Source organism: Rhizophagus irregularis, chromosome 24 (genome assembly GCF_026210795.1).
Source record: "Rhizophagus irregularis chromosome 24, complete sequence".
NCBI lineage: Eukaryota > Fungi > Glomeromycota > Glomeromycetes > Glomerales > Glomeraceae > Rhizophagus > Rhizophagus irregularis.
This window is the reverse complement of record NC_089452.1, coordinates 1962146-1978137: the sequence shown is the minus strand read 5'-3', so window position 1 is coordinate 1978137 and position 15992 is coordinate 1962146. Positions and strand designations below refer to the sequence as shown.

At 26.4% G+C, this 15992-nt stretch overlaps 4 protein-coding genes across 4 annotated transcripts; 2 read left to right on the top strand and 2 right to left on the bottom strand.

The window, feature by feature from the left end:
• Window positions 1–1826: 1826 nt before the first annotated feature.
• OCT59_016132 (uncharacterized protein) lies at window positions 1827–4023 on the bottom strand (the record flags this gene model as incomplete). The annotated part of the gene is made up of 2 exons (XM_025330798.2): window positions 1827–3740; window positions 3943–4023. 2 exons carry the CDS (start codon window positions 4021–4023, stop codon window positions 1827–1829), a joined length of 1995 nt encoding a protein of 664 aa, XP_025168789.2.
• Window positions 4024–5265: 1242 nt separating this feature from the next.
• Window positions 5266–5496, bottom strand: OCT59_016131 (uncharacterized protein; the record flags this gene model as incomplete). The annotated part of the gene is made up of 1 exon (XM_066132264.1): window positions 5266–5496. One exon carries the CDS (start codon window positions 5494–5496, stop codon window positions 5266–5268), a length of 231 nt encoding a protein of 76 aa, XP_066003265.1.
• Window positions 5497–6700: 1204 nt separating this feature from the next.
• OCT59_016130 (uncharacterized protein) lies at window positions 6701–8304 on the top strand (the record flags this gene model as incomplete). The annotated part of the gene is made up of 4 exons (XM_066132262.1): window positions 6701–7120; window positions 7223–8072; window positions 8143–8196; window positions 8282–8304. 4 exons carry the CDS (start codon window positions 6701–6703, stop codon window positions 8302–8304), a joined length of 1347 nt encoding a protein of 448 aa, XP_066003264.1.
• A 3281-nt stretch (window positions 8305–11585) lies between these two features.
• OCT59_016129 (uncharacterized protein) lies at window positions 11586–13472 on the top strand (the record flags this gene model as incomplete). The annotated part of the gene is made up of 6 exons (XM_025327960.1): window positions 11586–11672; window positions 11743–11841; window positions 11922–11973; window positions 12053–12360; window positions 12443–13221; window positions 13304–13472. The coding sequence occupies 6 exons, from the start codon at window positions 11586–11588 to the stop codon at window positions 13470–13472; spliced, it is 1494 nt and encodes a 497-aa protein (XP_025168787.1).
• Between the last annotated feature and the right edge of the window lie 2520 nt (window positions 13473–15992).

The window sequence follows — 15992 nt, the reverse complement described above, 5'->3', positions numbered from 1 at the left end:
CTTTGATTACCATATCCCATTCATCATCTGTTATTGGTTCAAGACAATTATTATAAATTAATTCATTAATTGATCTTATAGGTTCATATTCATCAGACCACTCTTGTAAATCATCTATTGTACGATTTTTTGATCCTGCTGCATTTTGAAAATGATCTTTAGTTATGTCTTTGATTTTATTTTCATCAGTAACTAAAATACTGTTTCCATCTTCGTCATCAATTAAAACTCTATCTATAAAAATTTTTTTCATTTCATTTTCAGTAATATTATCAATCATTCTTCGTTGATTATCTGCCAAATCTGCACAACGTTTATCTATGGCTTCTTTAATTTTATCATTTTTTAGATTAAACATTTCCAGTGAAAATTTTGAAAATAATGTATCGTATATCTCATTTAATTCCTTAACATATTGACCTATTAAAAATTGACTTAGTCTATGTTGTAATAAGAGATACGTTGAATTCACTTCATCTATTGAATGTCTTTTAACTAAATGTTTTAAATAATTATTGTAGTATTTCCAATTTAGAGCGAGTTTTTCAAAACTCAATTTCTTTTTAAATTTTCTTCTTAAATATACAATGTATCGTAAATCTTTATATAATTGTGTATGTTGAAATGTTTTGTCATGGTCGACATTAACTATAATTTCTTTAGATCGAATATGTTGTTGTTTAATTTTCAATAAATTATTTTTAAAAAATGACCACTTTTCTTCAATCGAACCATTTAAATTAAAAGAAGTAGCAACCTTTTTTAAGTCATCTTGAAAATTTAAATGATCTTTTTCTTCAGTATTATCAAAATCAAAAATATGTCTAATTAAATTTACATGAGTCGTATTCATTTTTTTTGTCTGTAAAATCGGATAAATCAAATCTTCATTAATAAAATCAAAAGTTAATAAGGCATGATCCGTTTTAATTATATCTCTTATATTAATAATTTTAGCCTTCAATGTTTTCGTGAAAAGATTTTCTGATATCCATATATAATCAATTCTTGATTTAAAACGACCAAAGTAAGTCATTATTTCTTTTGTATTGTCCATGTCATAAGTTTCTTTATGAACATCCCATAAATTAAGATTTTCTAATTTCTGAAAAATTTTCAACATTTTTGGCATAGATTGTTTATTATCAAGTCGTTTTTTAAACCTTCTATATTGTAAATTAAAATCACCACAACAAATGATTTCCATTTTTTGAGATTTAGCTATTTTAATATGATTAATCACATGTGTATTCATATTAATTTTGTTGTTCATATCTACACCCGTACGATGATTAGCTAAATTATAAAATAATATTAAACGTAATTTTTTATTATTTTTAAAGGAAAAATCCACTATTAATATACGTCCATTAATTTTTCTATATTGAATATATGTTTTTCTAAATTATTTCGTATTATAAGCATAACTCCTTTTCCAATAGCATTTTTATTATCATTATGTGAAATAATTTTGTATCCAGCTTTATCTGCGTTGAAAAAATTAATTTCTTTATCAGCTTTTTGTGTTTCTGTAATACCCATTATATCGACACCATTTTTTCTTATATAGTCAAAAATATTGTTCAATTTATATTCTGTTAAGGTACATATATTAAGCACCGCTATTTTGTAAAATATTTCTGATTATTGTGCTCGTTAAACATATCTATGTTATCGTTAATTTGATTTGGAATTGTATTATCTTCCATTAAGTTTGTTTTTTTCTTCTTTTTCTTTTTTCTTTTATAATTAATTAAATGTGGGGGTGGATTGTTAAAATAATTATTAATTAAATTGTCATTATTGGGTTGTACAATCATTAAGATTTAAAAAGTGGATTCGAACTGGTTGGCTGAATTGCTAGTACCCCCAATACTTGCAATTTTGGTTGTAGTAGAATCATTTTGTTCTTTATCGGAAAGTTGTCCAGTAAGTTTCGTGATCATATTGAACATATTATTTAATAAACTATCTTGTTTTTCTACTCTTGATTCTAAGTTAAGCACTAAATTGTTGTCATCATTTTCACTTGAAGATGAGTCAGGTTTGGCACGCTTATTATTATCGTTAACTATTGGCAATTTGTTCGGGTTTTGTTGGAGACCTTTACGATTATTATTATTTTTAAAGGTTTCTTTAATTGAATTAATTTCTTTTCTAACTATATCATTTTCTTTTCTAAATTCGGTAATCATTGCATTTAAAGTGGAAAGTTGTTTTTTAATCTCTGATAAATCATTTTGTGAAGATGTATGTTTGTTGTTATTTGGATCATGCATAGAGCCTCCTTTCTTAGTTCCACCTTGAATTGGGTTGTAGTTGTTGTCACTTATATCTTCTTCGTCACCCCAAGCTTGCATTTCTTCTTCACTAAAGGTGTATGTATTGTTATTACGTTGTCGGTTGATAATATTATTTTGATTCCAATGCCGTTGTCGATTATTAGGATATCTATTTCCCTTAGTGGCATCGGCGTATGAATTGAATCTAGATTTATTACGATTTTTAAATTGTTGGAGCAGTTGATTACGATTTAATTTATTAGAACGTTGTCGTAATTCCGTTTGACATTCCTTCACTACGTGTCCCGTATATCCGCATCTATGACAAGATTTGGTATCTAACGGGAACCATTCTAGTTGTTGACCTTCATATTCATATACATTATTGGTTGCAATACTAAAATCTTCATCATTTCTAAAATATACAAAAGCATATTTCATAGGTTTATATGTCACGGGGTTGCGTGGAATAAAAATAGATGCAGCGCTGGTTTCAGTAACCAATGGTTGTAAATCACGTGCACAAGTATTGAACGGTAAACCATTAATTTTAGCTGCAAATTGGAACCTTTCAGATTTTTTTTCTTCAGATAGCAAAACAGGTACCACTGAGAGACATTCTTTAAACACCCATACACTCCATTGAGCGTAAAAGGGTTGTAAGCTAAGTTCGTCTTTGTAGGTTATAAAAGCTTGTCTGTATATACCTTTGAGTCGTGTAGTAATGCCATCTTCTTCTAACTCTCCATAACGACTAAAAACAGCCTTCAAATTATAATTTTCCATATATAATGGTATATTGAATACCTTGATAGTACGACTTTCACGAGTTTGAAAAAGTTGTTTTCGTTTTTCTTGTAAATTTTCTACTTTCTTAAAAGAGTAAACGACATTATTTTCTTCTCCATCGGTTGCACTAAGCATTTTAAAAGTCATATTACATAAGCTATTTAAATCGACTTCGGTACTAACTTTAATACTAATCATGTGACAGTATTTTTGTTCTTGATTGGTATCATCAGTCAATCTAATCGGTTTTTTTTCTTCAAAAGTGGTAACGATGTCAATTTTTGATTTGATAATTTTAACAATATAATGACAAAATTGTGTACTTTTAGGCGCCTCCGGAATCGTACAAGTAGCTTTCCATGTGTTATGTTTAGACAAGACGATTGGTGAAAATTTGGTGTCAGCCATTTCTTTTTCAGGCAATTGATTATCGGCAGATGGATCATCAAAATGTGAGTCATCATGCGTCGATTGATCATCTTGATCTTGTGTGTTGATCTTTTGTAGTACATCTGAATGATCTTCATTAGCTTTTCCTTTGTTCGCAGTTGGTGTTGCAGAGGTTGATTGTGTTACAATAGGATCGACATTTTTCGGGGTCTCGCCAGTTTTGGTTTTCTTTTTTTGCTGTGTATTTTGTGGATTATAAGCAACGAAAGGGTCGAGTTCCTGTCATTTGAAAGCTGCTTGTTGTTTTCTATTATATGGTAATCTTGCAGTAGCAGCTGCCTGGTGTTGTTGTTTCTTTTTCTTCTTGTTTTCTTGACGTAAGGTAGCTCTAGACTTAACTGTAGTAAACTCCTCATCGTTAGGAGTGAAAGTAAAATTATTCGAAGTATCTTGCGCAGTAGAAGTTGTACCAACAACGAACTCCTTCCATAGTTTCTCCCTGCTCCTGGTTGTCTATACCCTTCTGGGCAGCACTACGAGTAGTCCTAGTTGGGGTGGACATACCGTTATAGTTTACGAAATAGGATTATTAGAAAAAACGAAAATAAATTTTCTAAGTTATATCTTTGTAATAATACAAAAAAGTAGGAACGGGAGAGAGTTTTTTTCATGTTCATGTACATGTATATAATAATATAAAGATTAACTGGAGACTTTTTTACCAAAAAGGCAATTTTTTTCGTATCCACGGCAACTGTGCATGTGGTGATTTTTAAAAATGGAATGGGAAAATTTTGGCGAAAATCTGGTCAAAATGGGATGATCGACTAAAATTTTTTCCCCTTAAAGATAAAAATTACCAGAAAATCTTATCTTTGGGTTAAATAAAATTATAGACATCGCTAACTATTACTGTTAAATAAAAATAAAAATAAAAATAAAATTATAGACATATTGTTAATTTTTTTGTTTCTTTGTAATTTTTTTTATTAAATAATTTTTTTAATATTATAGATTTAAATAAAATATAATAACCAATGATTTTTTTTATATTTATTTATTTTTTTTTTTAATTAAATCTTCAGGTCATATCACTTGAGTAGATAAACTGATAAATTAAATTTTTTGATATTCTTTTTATTCTTTTAGTTTTAACTCGAATGAGATGGTCAGTTCGGGTGACATACCTGTGTTATGCCAATTTTTCTTTTTGGATTGTTCGTTATTATTGAAGTACTTTTTTATACAATAAAATTGACACGCGTTTTATTAGTATAAAGCAATTTTCTTAAAAAAAAAAAAAAGTATATATAGATGTATTGTGCTTAAAGACATTTCTCTATAAATTTATTCATTTATATAAGATTATTTCTATTAAAAATCAAAGCAAAATAAATTTTAATAAAAAAAAAAATGCCTTGCAAATTTAAATACAATCTGCTATATTGATCAACATAATGAGACAGTTAGAAAGTCAAGTTTTATTGTTAATGCTGTGGGCATTGTTAATCATGACATCAAAATATTAATATTTATGTTCACATTATTGCATTCTACCCAAAAGACATAACATGAGATAATGACTTAGAGAGATTTAACAAGGGAGATATTATCCAAATACAAGGAAAATTTTCTGTTGTTGAAACAGAAGTGGATGACAATAGAATCAAAGTTATTAAAAGTATAAAACTTATAATTTTTATTCATCAATCATCAGTTTCATTTAATCAAAATTTCTTTTTTACCAAAAAAAAACTGCCATTTTTTTAAAGCAAAAAGGTATTAGCATCTAGTATATGCGTGCTTAATCTAGATGAAGAAGATCTTCCTCATGCCCCATATCCATTATACTAACAGGTGTTGCATCTGATAATCCTGATATTGGTGATGATAAAATTACTTTAGGCTTAAATGCTAGAGAATATCTTGACAACCAGAACAATAACTCCCTGACATTTGAACTATACCACTTCCCAGAAGATGCACATCTGCTACCAATTTCCAGTAAAATTTTATGTGGCTCTTCTTTGTACATAACAAGATATTTATCTATAATTGAAGATCTACTCCTTATAATTCTTTTACTCAACAATCATCAGCTGAAATAGCTAAATCATTATCAATGAAAATCAAAAAAAAGAGAAAAACGCCAAACATCAGTTTTATCTCATCCACAAAAGATCCCAAAGCTCTCCTTCCTATCATTACTTGATGAAGATGATGACTCTCAAAATGTAATTAGTAACCAACAGGAGGAAGAAATCTTAGCAGATAATACTGTAGAAATACAAGCAGATGAAAAACAAGAACAGAAAAAAAAGAGAGGAAGAAAAAGAAAATAATTTACTAAAGGAAACAATATTTTTTTTATTTGTAGTTTTTTTTTCATTTCTTGACTTATTAGCTATCTTAATTTATTATATATATAATTAAATCTAGAATTCTATATAAAATCTTTAAATTAGATGCAATATTACCAATTTGATATTTATAATCAATAAATATCAATTACAATCATTTAAGCTAAGAATGGACAACTGATTAATAAAAACATATTATTACAATAAGTTAATATCCATTATTTATTTGTGTGCTAACTGGCGGAGACACAGTCACTGCACATCGGAATCCTCTAGTTTTAATAATAAAAGAGTGAAAGAATTATTATGTAAACTTGAATAATTTGTTTATGATGGTGCATAATTAATAGTAATTTATTTTTAATTAAATAATTTTTTATTTTCTTTCATAAAATACTATGTTAACATAATGAATATTCTTTATTTCAATTTATACTCATATTTAAAAAATATTAGTTATGCTCAAAAATATAAAAAAAATAAAAATATAAATATCAACTTAATTTACTTATTAATTAGGGTTTTAATTCAGAAATTCAATGGAAGATTATTTCTGGAACTTTTATTTCAAATTTGATTTAATTTTACAAATGCCTGTTACTTTCATCAATAAACTAATATAAATTACAATAAAAAAAATTTCAAAATTATAAATAGTCTATTTAATTTAAAATTTTGGAAAATGTCTCGTGGATCGTGATACCGTTAATGCAGATCAATGAATCGGAAAAAATACGGCCCGAAAAAAAAATTAAATGATTAAAGTAGCCTTAATTAGTAACATTATTAAATATAAAAAAAAAATATTTCGTCCATAAAAAAAAAGAAAAAAATTTTATTTTTCTTTTTTTGAATACTGTATATTACGAAAATAACCTAATGGGAACCGAACTTAGTAAATTAAAAATCTCAGATAATCATAAAAATTGTTCGTATTGTAATAAACCCTTTACTGAAGAATTATGGTGTAAAGAATGTGACCCATGTAGAATAATGGAAGGATGGTCCAGTGGAAATTCTGTTATTGATAAGTTTATAAAAGATACAATGTATAATGAAAAAAATAAAACAGATTATGTCGATGAATTTCTTGAATGGGTACCATTTGATAAATTTACAGATATAAAAGAAATTGGTGAAGGTGGATTTGCCAAAGTATATTCTGCAACTTGGATTGATGGTAAATCAGCATATGAATATATTAATGGAAATTGGGAAAAACAAGAACCTAAATCTATAAAAGTTGCTTTGAAAAGGTTAAATGGATCACAGAATATCTCAGATAAATATTTAAATGAAGTACGTTTTTATATATATTGTATCTTGTTTAATTTATTTCATTTAGGTGTTTAATATTAAGAATCATTTAAATTATTTTATTTTAACTTTATTAAAATATAGCTTAAAATACATTGGGAAATTTCTAATAAAAATGGATTGAAATTTTATGGATTAACTAAATACCCAGAAACTAAAGAATTTATGATGATTATGAATTTTGCTTATGAAGGAAGTTTGAGAAGTAGTCTTTCAAATAACTTTAACAACACTATGTGGGAAAATAAAATTGATCGTTTATTTTATATATTATATGACTTAAATTCATTACATAAATTAGGATATTGTCATAAAGATTTTCATAGTGGTAATATTTTACAAATTGGTAATTCCCCTTATGTTTCAGACTTTGGATTATCAGGACCAGCAAATGAACAAAAATCAGATGATAGAGTAGTATATGGAGTAATGCCATATATTGCACCAGAAGTCTTAAACGGAGAATCATATACATCATCATCCGATATTTATAGTGTAGGTATAATTATGGCCGAATTATCATCAGGAAGACCACCTTTTTACAATAATAAGCATGATTTAAGCTTATCATTAGCCATATGTATTGGACTCAGACCAGAATTTGGAAAAGGAACTCCTGAATTTTATAAGAAATTAGCTTATAAATGCATGAATGCCAATCCAAATGAAAGACCAACGGCCGAAGAATTAAAGAATATATTTGATTTCTGGGATGATTCTATAAAAGGTAAGAATGATGAAATAGAAGAATTCGGTTATAAAGGAAAAGAAATTAAAGCGGCATTTGAAGAAGCTGATAAGGAAATACCAAATATCTCAACTTCATATGAAAAGAATTCAGATGCTGTATATACCAGTAGAGCGTTTACATTTAGTAATTCATTACCAAAACCCGTTAATTCATCCATTATTACTTCATATGTTAATAATGAAGGTATTTTCTATTTTTAAACATTTTATTTTTTAAATAATTGATTATCATTAACTTTTTATTGCTTTAATAGTTTGTGACTCTCGATTAATCGACTTGAAAGTATCTAATTCAATACAATTAAGAGGTACATTAAACATAATTTACCACTTATTTTTATACATTTAAAATATACTAATAATATTTATATTATTTATATTGCTGATATTTAGATACCGACGATGAAATCAAGTGAATTGAATATAATTTATTTATAAGCTATAGTATAATTGGTAGCTTAATTGACTTTATAATCATGTAAGCTTATGATAAATTAAGTAACTTAAAACTTTTAATAAACTAATGTATGTTTAAAGTTTATATATAGTTATTATTTGTAAAATTCCGTTTCCAGAAATATAGTTTCCTTGAATTTCAAAATTTATCAATTTATTTGAACGTGTATGTTTTGGTATTGACATAGTTTAATTTTCAAAGTAAAAAAATTTATATAAGCGTAAATCACATGGATCGGAAATTTAAAAAATCATCTGAAAAATATTTTCTGAAATCTAAGGTTGGGCTAATACGTTTAAACGAAGATTTTGTAAAATTATGGATTATCATAAAAAAGTTATTATAATTGTTTTACATAACAAATCTTACCCAAGTTTTTATGGGAATTATCAATACTGACCGTAATTATTTTTGAACATCTCAACAATAAATTCTAATTCACTAATTGATTTTGCACATTTTCTGTTAACTTAATCTAAAAACATTATTACAGTACTTAAACAAGTATTGCAACTAAAGAATTTAATATCTTGAAAAGTATCTTTCTAAATCAGGAATAAGTTGAAATTGTTTAGATATATAAAGATGTGTTAATTTTTGTATTTTCATTAATAAAGAGAATATATATTTCACTTTTGATTTTAAAATCTTTATTAACAGGATTAATTATCCATTTTATTTAAATTATTTAAATCTAAATTTCTAATAATTAAATAAAGGTCTTTTTTATATGAGTTTGTTTAAAAATCAAATTTTTTTAATTTGTTTCTTGATTCGTCAAAAATTACGTTTAAAAATTTAATTCGCAATTCGATAATAATCGGTGGAGCATTTTACATATTAATTTTTGTACGTTTTATTTATAATTAAGCAAAGCAGCCCATATTATAATAATTTTAATTGCTATAATATAAAATTTGGCCAGCACTATGAGAGTTCTTAATCGTTGAAAAATACAATATGCCTAAATATACCTATAATCTCCAGCTCGACGATTTTAATAGTAAATTCTAACGAAAATGTCTAATTTTGTAATTTCAGATCTCATTTGGAATTTGCAATTTTGAAGATTATATTCTCATGATTTTTTTTTAATGAGAGATAGCCAGAAAGTCAAGAATTTGTTTGGTACTTTTAAACGTTTGAAATTACAATAAAACTTTACCAATAATTGCATTTCGGCTCTAGATTATGGATACTAATATTAAATTGCTCTGCCGATCCATCTCTCGCGAATTGCGAATTAACTTTTTATGGTTCTTTAAGGAATTCCAAGCAAGATTTTCCTATAATGTTAGAACAATAATTACGCACAAAGATTTATTAGTAAAAAGTGCCTTTTTATTATAATGTATTTCATAAAGAATATCTTGAAAATTTTTAATAAAATAGAAAAAAAAAGCGCAAAATGTTAAATATAAGGTGCAAGTTACTACAAATTTGATGTACAATGCGTTCAACGTTGTGACGTTTCATCATGTTAGCCAAAATCATACTAAAAATCATTTACTCAATGTACGCAATTTATTTGTCATTGATGAAAATATTAAATATATAACGTAATAAATTAAAATAAGTATTAGTTAGTTTTAAAGTATAAAACTCTTTTTGAAAATAAATAATCTAAATTTTCAATTTTTTTCACGCACGTCACACAAATAAGAGTTTGATAACAAATATAAGTATTTTTTATTAAAATTTCCAAGATAATCAATATTTATGTAATTAATTTAAAAAATTCATTTTATCAACATAAAATTTAATCTATACGGTGAAATTATGAATAAAAGGAGTAAAAAGTAATCAAACAATCAAATAAACTATAATCATCTTCTGATCGAATAATTTGCTATAACTCTTTCTCCCTTATATTTTTTTATTAAATCTAATAAATCAGAAGTAAAACTCCTTCCATTTTTAAAATCCAATTCCAAAGTCATCGGATGTCTACTTTTTCAATTATCAAAAAATAACTTTAGAGGTTCTGGTTTAGATAAATTCCAAATTCTAAACTTATATAAACTAGTCGAGTAAATAATAAAGAAATTGTAACATGTATCAGTATCAGTTTTACTTACAATCTGAATTTATGATAGAGCCAGTAATTTTATTTGATAGTAATTAAAAAGCAAGATTTTTTAATTACAAATAAATAACTGATAAGTATATTTTAACGCAAAGTTACTTAAATATAAATGGTTGTTAGTAAGTATAGATGTACCACCTTATTTTTATTTCTTTTAATCAAAAGAATTCCTAATATGAGAAAATATTTGTATGATTCCACCGCTCGAAAGGATCAGTATCAGAACCCAACTTTTTTTGATTATCTGTCATACGCAATTAACGTAAATAAAGATTATTGGATTTCCGATATTTCCGTAGATAAACTTCATTAATGAGATGCCTCAACCATTTAACTCATAATATCGATTATTTTATTGATCGAATAAATTACACGTGCTTGGAACAACAAACTAGGAAGTTTTGGATTCTCATCGGCACCAATCATTTTCGATACAAATGGCGCAATCGATCAGCGATCACGTGACTTGGCAAATTATGAAACGATCGTGACGTCATCGCATTTTGGGTCTACTGTATGGATTTAAACATTCTCGGGCCGTCGGGTGTCTGAACGTGAATTAGCCTCGGGATTTGGCTTCAAGTCAGGTATAGGCGTACCATTGCACTAAACAGCTGTGTAAATTCCCTAGATAATTGACGAGGGTTAGGAAGAGCAGAGAGAGGAGTAGTTGTTTCTTTTAGTTTTGATGTATATAGATTTAGGATGGCGTCTGGTGTTTTTTTCCTTGATCTAGTTTAGTGTGTTTTATTATTTATAGTAGATAAAATGGTTAGCTATAGGGGTTTCGTTGTCCGTCGTTACCTCTGTGTTTTTTTAATACGAGTTCTGTAACATTTGTACTTATCCGTAAATAAAGATGCGGTGCTAACTTATGACAAAAAGAAAAAGAATAGTTTCTATAGCGTATAATGGAAACTTAATTTGTTAAGTTCAAAATAATAAAAAAATAATATTGTGCGATCTAATTTAAATTTTTGGAAATGCCGGCCCCGGTCCGGAGCACGAGTGTAACTCAATGAGCCAGTCACGCATACATTTTTATGAAATCATTGTAAAATCTTTGTGAAACCTTTGCATAGAATAAATAGTCCTCTGTAGCACGATGGATTAATTAAATTTTTTTCAATATTTCTTCATTTTCACATCGAAAAATGTATCAAACGATCATTCTAGGATCTATTCTATTAGTATCGCTTTATATTTTAAAGCGTGTAAAGCGTGTTCGCGAGCCAAAATTAGTAAGAATATAATTTTAGTAATTATGTGTATATATTTTTTTGATTTTTTATTCTATTTTATTTTATTTAGAATATGCCCCCTCTTGTTCGTTATAAAATTCCAATTATTGGTCATACTTATAGTTATTTGTTTAATTGCGAAGAATTCCTTAAACAATGTAAAAAGGAGGTTAGTAAAAGAATAAAGAATTATTTTTCTTTTCTTTTTGCGTCAAATTCATTAACAATTTTAATTTTCGTATTAATTAGTATGGTGGTATCTATAGTCTATATATATGGGGTCGAGTGATAACAATTGTTGGTAATATATCTGCGTATATAAATATATATTATAAATAAATAATTTTAACGTCAGCGACTAATAATATGTATTTTAATAGGAAAGGAATATACGCAAGAAGTATTATCAAAAGATGATGCGTTTAGTTTTACAGAGGCGTTTCACAAAAAATTCCCGAGTGACTTATTACTTAAAGGTTTGAGTGATACAAGCATTACAAAATTGCTTAAAGAACATGTTTTTTGTAAATTAAATTTTTATTCTGAACGTATGCAAAAAAGTCTTTATTCAGCCACTCAAAAATATATCGATATTGGTGATTATGATGAATCAAAGGTTTTTAATAATATGCATCATTTAATAACTAGAATTATTTCTAATACCATTGCAAATATTTTTATTGGTGAAGTAAGTATACTGTATATACTATTTGTTTAATATTTTGAAAAAAATATTAAAAAATTTTATTATTTTTTTTTTCATTTTATAGGAGGAATCACAATATGAGGAAATAATAACAACATTTGCAGAATTTACAAGTGATTCAGTAATATTTTTAATGATCCCACCAATCCTTGATTTTATTTATCCAGGACTCCAAAATTATATCAATCGTATTATCATAAAATCAGGATTATATAATCCAACAATTAAACATCAAGCTATACTAATTAAGCATATTAAAAATCAAGCTTGTAAACGTTTACAAGAGAAAGAAAAGTATGGAGATTCTTGGAAGCGTCCTGATGATTTCCTTCAGGATATTATGGAACAAGATGGCTTTGATTCTAATAATGTTAATTATTCATCATTAGCAGATAAAATGGGTGCATTAATTTTTGTATCAGTTCGTACAACATCGAGAAACTGTACGAATGCTTTGATAGATTTAGCATCTCGACCTGAATATATGCAAGAATTATATGAAGAACAATTAGAAGTTCATAAAGAAGCGGATAAAAATGGCATACTTCCTTTTGAAGCTCTTAATGAAATGAAGAAATTAGATAGTTTTATTAGGGAATCATTAAGATTAACAGGATTTATAGCGGGACTTCAACACAGTGTATTAAAAGATTATACATTCTCTAATGGATTACAAGTACCAAATGGTCATTCAGTTGAAATATATTTTGATGATATTCATCAAGATGAATTGTTACAAGGTCCAAATCCGAAATCATTTGAACCATTTAGACATGTAGATGCAAATGTTCCTGCGTCAAAAATTGGTAAAAATTTTATATTATTTGGAGGTGGTAAACACGCGTAAGTTTATAATAAATATTTAAATTTTTTTTTTTTTTTGCAAATATTTTAAAATTAATCTAATTATCATTAAATTATTTAGATGCCCTGGAAGACATTTTGCTATAAACGAAATCAAATTTTTTATGCATAACGCTATTTTGAAATATAATTTCCGTACAGAAAGTGGTAAAATCGAAGAAAAAAAGAGGATCGGTCCATTGACAATTCCAAGTTCTTGTGGAATTATTTTTGAAAAGAGGGTTAAGTGAATTATATTCAACCAGTTTTTTTTAAAATTGATGTATTTTTCATATTAATAAAATATCCATAATTGATTCACATTGTAATCGGTTATAAACTTATAATCTTGTCAAATAAAAAAATTCATAAAATTTAATCGAATAATTCAAAAAATCGAGCTTATAAATTACGTGAATTTTATTAACTTGTATATTGGTTTAAAGTCCTCCAAAATTGTTGAGATCATAGTATATAAAATTTGTTCACTTTTGCCTATTATTTTATTGTACAACTAGGCGTAACCCGTCGCGTTGCGCCGGGGATGGACTTGCCCATTAAGTCAAGAAAATAATAATAACATATTTATACATAATTATTTGCCATGCAGTGTAGTGTGAATAGGTCTAGTTTTTACTATTATTATGATGGCGTTAGTAGGAAATAAATGTAATAAATTTATACAATTTATAAGTTTATACAAATAATAATGAATTGTGTATGGGTGTTATACAATATATGAAATATTATTATTTAATACAATTTTACTTATAGAGTGAAATATTTCATGGTATACAATGTTTTTTGACTTGCAATTTTCACTATCATTTATGAGAACTTTAATATATCTAAATAATAATATTTGTTGAATTGTTAAATAAAAAATTATTTTAAACTAGTAAATTTTGTAAAAATGACCGCATGTGATCATCACCACACCAATATTAGCAGATATTAGCGACGGAACTTCATGACATTTTTAGTTCCGCTTAAATTCTATCAGTAGCAATACTCTTTTAGAATATTTTATAGATAGTGTTTTTTGTTAGTAATTTTCCTGTCTATATTGCGAAATTAACAAATACCTAGTAATAGCTAACTTCAATTCTAATAAATGTTAATATGGCACCTTTAAAATTTTTTAATAATATCGCCCTCATCTGATCTCTTTGAATATATATATTGAATTATGACGCAATATTTATAAACTAATATGTAGTAAATTTTAAGAAATACAGTTTATTGCTATATATATTATTTCAGGAAATTGCCCGTTCGGGATAGGGATTCAGATATTAGGATAAGGATTCGGGAAATTGTATGTTTTAGGAAAGGGCTAGTTTTGGAATTTAGTATTCAGGTAATCGACTTCGGAAAATATATATTCTGTAAAATGGTAAAATGTCATTCAGGAAATGGTCTGACAATGATTTTCTACGTACAAAAAATTTTCGATCCCAAATTTTCTGCTGCTGATCATACCATTAACGTTAGCCATACTTCTTTCATAAATATAATGTGAAGTATTATTAATGCTGTAACCCAAATGGCTTATTTTCAGAAGTTGAATCCCTGAACAATGTAAAAAATATTATGCAAAGAAAGACAAACCTGTAGGAAAAAAAGGAAAAAATCATTGGTATAAATTTTTATCTAAATTGATCCTGTTTCAACGCAACAGGCTACAACTAGTAAATACTTAGAAATTATTTGTTTATCATATATGAACGAATAAACAATGATTATTAACATTTAAAATCTAGTATTTTATGAACTAAATAGAAATAAGCTAAATTTGTATAAGGAAAAAATGACCTAACTAAAACTGGATTAGCTATTGGAACTTACACATGACCCAATAATTTTATAAATTTCAATGAAGATGATATTAAACAACTTGAAATTAAAGAAGGTATTTAAATATTTGCAATTTTTATGATTTTCATCAATGGAATTCATTTAACAAATACTATTTTACAAAATCAATGGATAATTCATCAACAATTACAGCATAAAACAAAGAAACAGAAAAAAAGTTAACAAACATTATTGGAAAAAGTGAACGGTATAAGGTAAATAACAATATATTTTAAGCATAAAAAATTTATTAAAATTATCATTTTTTTTTATTTTATAAAACCTATATTACAGAGTATTGTACTTAATATTTGCACTAAAACAGTTATTAATTTATAATTTATTCATTAAAATAATTAGCTATATAACACAAATAGCATTTGTTTAGAGTAAGATAAAGAAGATATTGCCACTAAAAAGATTTTATGAAAGGAAAATGTAAAAATGGAGAAAATTTATTATAATTCTATAATTCCCGAAGTTTTCAAAAGTAAGAATTATACGCCTACTAAATCTGATAAACTATTTGTAGCAAGTGTAATTAAATTAGTAACGGAAGGTAAAACTGTTTCATAAGAAAATATTCAACAAAAAGTGGGAAATTTGAAGGTTTAATCAATTATTGAATATTCAATGGTTTTTAACGAATTATATATTAAATTACTGAATGAAAAATCCAATAATTGCCTAATAATAACTTAATTAGAAAGTGAACTAATGACTCTTCAGCGTATTTTTTTATAGTCAATTTTCTTATAAATCAGAATTATAAATTAATATTTAAGAAAACATTTAATTGTATGGAAAATTTTTGCGCCTAGATTTACGTTGGGTGGTATTAATTTATTATGTATAGATTTTGTAATATTTTTTATTGTCAAGTATAGACTTAAGGCACCATAGAAAAATTATTG